The sequence below is a fragment of the Elephantulus edwardii genome, unplaced genomic scaffold, assembly GCF_000299155.1.
Source record: "Elephantulus edwardii isolate Elephantulus edwardi_28Jun2011 unplaced genomic scaffold, EleEdw1.0 scaffold00167, whole genome shotgun sequence".
In the NCBI taxonomy this organism is placed as follows: Eukaryota; Metazoa; Chordata; class Mammalia; order Macroscelidea; family Macroscelididae; genus Elephantulus; species Elephantulus edwardii.
Window position 1 is genome coordinate 1,007,626 of NW_006399917.1, and position 2,934 is coordinate 1,010,559.

General features: G+C 38.7%; 1 protein-coding gene across 1 annotated transcript in view; it reads right to left on the minus strand.

The window, feature by feature from the left end:
• Nucleotides 1–2,049, minus strand: part of KLB (klotho beta) — a gene marked incomplete at its 3' end in the record, with an annotated part of 83,689 nt that extends 81,640 nt beyond the window's left edge. Inside the window, exon 1 of the mRNA XM_006895405.1 lies at nt 1,225–2,049. Coding sequence (XP_006895467.1) covers nt 1,225–2,049 — 825 coding nt within the window. The remainder of the gene's footprint in view (nt 1–1,224) is intronic.
• Nucleotides 2,050–2,934: the final 885 nt, after the last annotated feature.

Genomic DNA, 2,934 nt, shown 5'->3' on the forward strand with positions numbered 1-2,934 from the left:
ATAAGCCAGAGAGTTCAAGAAGAGCTAGCAGATATTTTTGCAAGCAAAAACTTAATTACAAAGGAATTTTTCTTCTACACATTTTTCTATAAATTTGCTATGTAGTTATTAAAAAAAATAGATAATATTTCTCCTAGCACATTCCTTATAAATTTTTTCCATTGTCAAAATCTAACAGGTGTTGAGAATAATTTGCTTTTCCCAAGTAATCTCTTGGACTTAAAAAATTAAACTTGCTTCCCCATGTTGGCTGGCAGCCTCAGTGTAAAACTCAATCTCTTGAAAAATTCCTGAGGGATTACTTTTAAAAGAAATTCTTAAATAAAGATATTTAGCAATTAGTTAGGTCGTCATATGTAAACACCGTGCTCATAACAACTGCATTTTACTCTATAAACTTGGGCAAGTTATTTAACTTCATTACGTTTCAGGTTCCTCATATTTAGAATGGGCAGAGTAACAGGACCTAGTTCTAAATGTTGTCATAAGAATAAGATACTACAAGACACGTGGATGCTTATAGTGGGCTGTGACACACAGTAAGCACACTAAACTTGCATTGTTTATTTTTGTTTGCATTTTCACTATGGTGTTTATTAAAGCCCTTACCAACATCAGTTCTAGGTTTTGATATATGCTATTTAAAAATCCTTGCTATTAACACACACAAAATAATAGAATAATAATCCTTGCTAAGGCATATTTTTATCTACATTAAATTACTTGTTTAATTTTCCCTGAGAAATGACTCTTATCCTTTTTTTTTTTTTTTTGCAGTATGCTGCAAAAAAACAAACTCTGAAGCACATATATTTCCATTCCTGCATTTAATATGAATTAGGGAGCATCTGTTTAGTTTATTATAGCTAAATTCCACTATCTACAGCAATACTAAAACTAAATACATATATTTGAAGTGCTCTTGCCTTTAAAGTTGCATGTTGCCGGAGAAGGTTTGCAGCAACTTGTAAAACACTAATTTTCCACAAACTGAAAGTAAATGTTATTCTCACACTCTGATGTGTAATTGTGCATTTTAAAGCACATCTACAAATACAAATAAGTAAATACATTACTCTAAATAAAAGTCTTCAGAACTTAAAATTTAAAGATAGAACTTATCCACTGGCTGGGAATTAGTTGATTTCAATTTAAAAAAGATCAGTTTCTCGCTGATTCTAAGTTCTTATACTCTGAACTACAACAGAAAGCCAGATGACCTACCTTGATGAGGTTGTGTCCAACGGCATAAACATCTGCTAGCCTGCCTTCCTCTCCAGGGGCATGCATACCTGTACCGTATCCATGCCAAGCAACTAGGTACGGGTTGTGAATTGTAATCCAGTATTTGACACGGTCCCCAAACGTCTGAAAACAGTATGTGGCATAGTCATTGAAGAAGTCTATGATGCTTTCATTTTTCCACCCCCCGTATTTCTCTTGCAATGCCAAGGGCAAATCCCAGTGGTATAAAGTGACCATAGGCTCAATGTTTCTGAGAAGCAGAGCCTCGAGAAGGGCATTATAGTACTGGAGACCTTTTGCATTGGCATTTGCTACTATGCCATCAGGGAAGAGCCTTGGCCAGGAAATGGAAAACTGATAGAAGGATACTCCTAAGAAATCCAGGGCGGATAAGTCTTTTTGCAGAAAAATGTAGCTGTCACTGGTGCCATCCGAGCTGTTGACGTTCTTCAGGTGCGTGTGGACGAATTGATCCCAGATAGAGGGGCCTTTCCCATCCTTCTTCCCACTCCCTTCCACTTGAAAGGCACCCGTCCCAACACCCCAGAGAAAGTTTTGGGGGAAAGTGTCATAGAGAAACAGTTGGCTCTCGTTTACCGGACTGAAGGGGACATTTTTAGACCAGACAGCTTGCCCATCTCCGGAGAAGCCGGTGACAGCTCGCAGCAGGATCAGTGCGGACAGGATGACAGATCTGCGAGGTTCCCAGGTGGACATTGTTTCTCTGTGGTGCGCGCCTCTCTCATCGGTGCTGGGGGAAATCCATTCATTCCCGGGAGAGGCTGCCGCACAGCCCGCAGTCATTTGCCACTTATCAACGCTTCGCTTCGGGAAAAGCTGGTGATTGTAAAGCTCTGTCAATGATTAGCTTGAACCGGGAGTCCTAGGATGGGTCAGGCAGAGCAACGTAATTTGAGGGAGGTGGCCCTGTGACAGCCACCAGCATGTGGAACGCTCTCTCCCTGTGGAGAAATTAGATGAAAATGCATCGAGTGTGGCAATAGTTTGAATGTGTTGCTATCAAATCCAGACAAACAGCAAAGCTGAATGAAGAAAAAAATGAGCTATTTTCTGTGTGGCACTCCAGATGGATCCAAATCTTTTTCTGAATGTTTGGAATAAGGAGCTTTAACTGTTCTGTTTCTGTCATTTTGGGGGTTATAATATTATTATTAGGCATTTCAGACAAAATCCTGCATAGAGGTACATTATCTTTGAATTTTTTAAAGTGACTAATAAAGAGAAACAAAAAAAAAATAGTAAGTACTCTGCAAAAATGAAAACAAGAATTTTTTAAAAAATTTATTTTATTTCATTTTTTGTGTGTACCGTCAAATCAGATCTGACAGGTACAGGAGGAGATTGTTCCTCCTTCTCCAGCAGAGCATCTGGTGGATTTGAACCATGCACCTCTGAGACTGTAGTTGCAGCTTCTTGCCACTAGGCCACCAGAGGTCGCCTAAAACAAAGAATTTTAATAGAGTGTATATGAATGCATGAAAAACAAAGTAAATGAAGGATTGTATAAAATACAACACTGTAAATACATTTACATTGTTTTTCATTCATTCATATATGACTTAAACTGAAGTGCTTGCTGCAGAGGGTCAAGGACTGCAGCCTTCAGTATGGATTGAGGCTCAATGTCAAAAAGACAAAGATTCTCACCACTGGACCAATTGGCAGCAT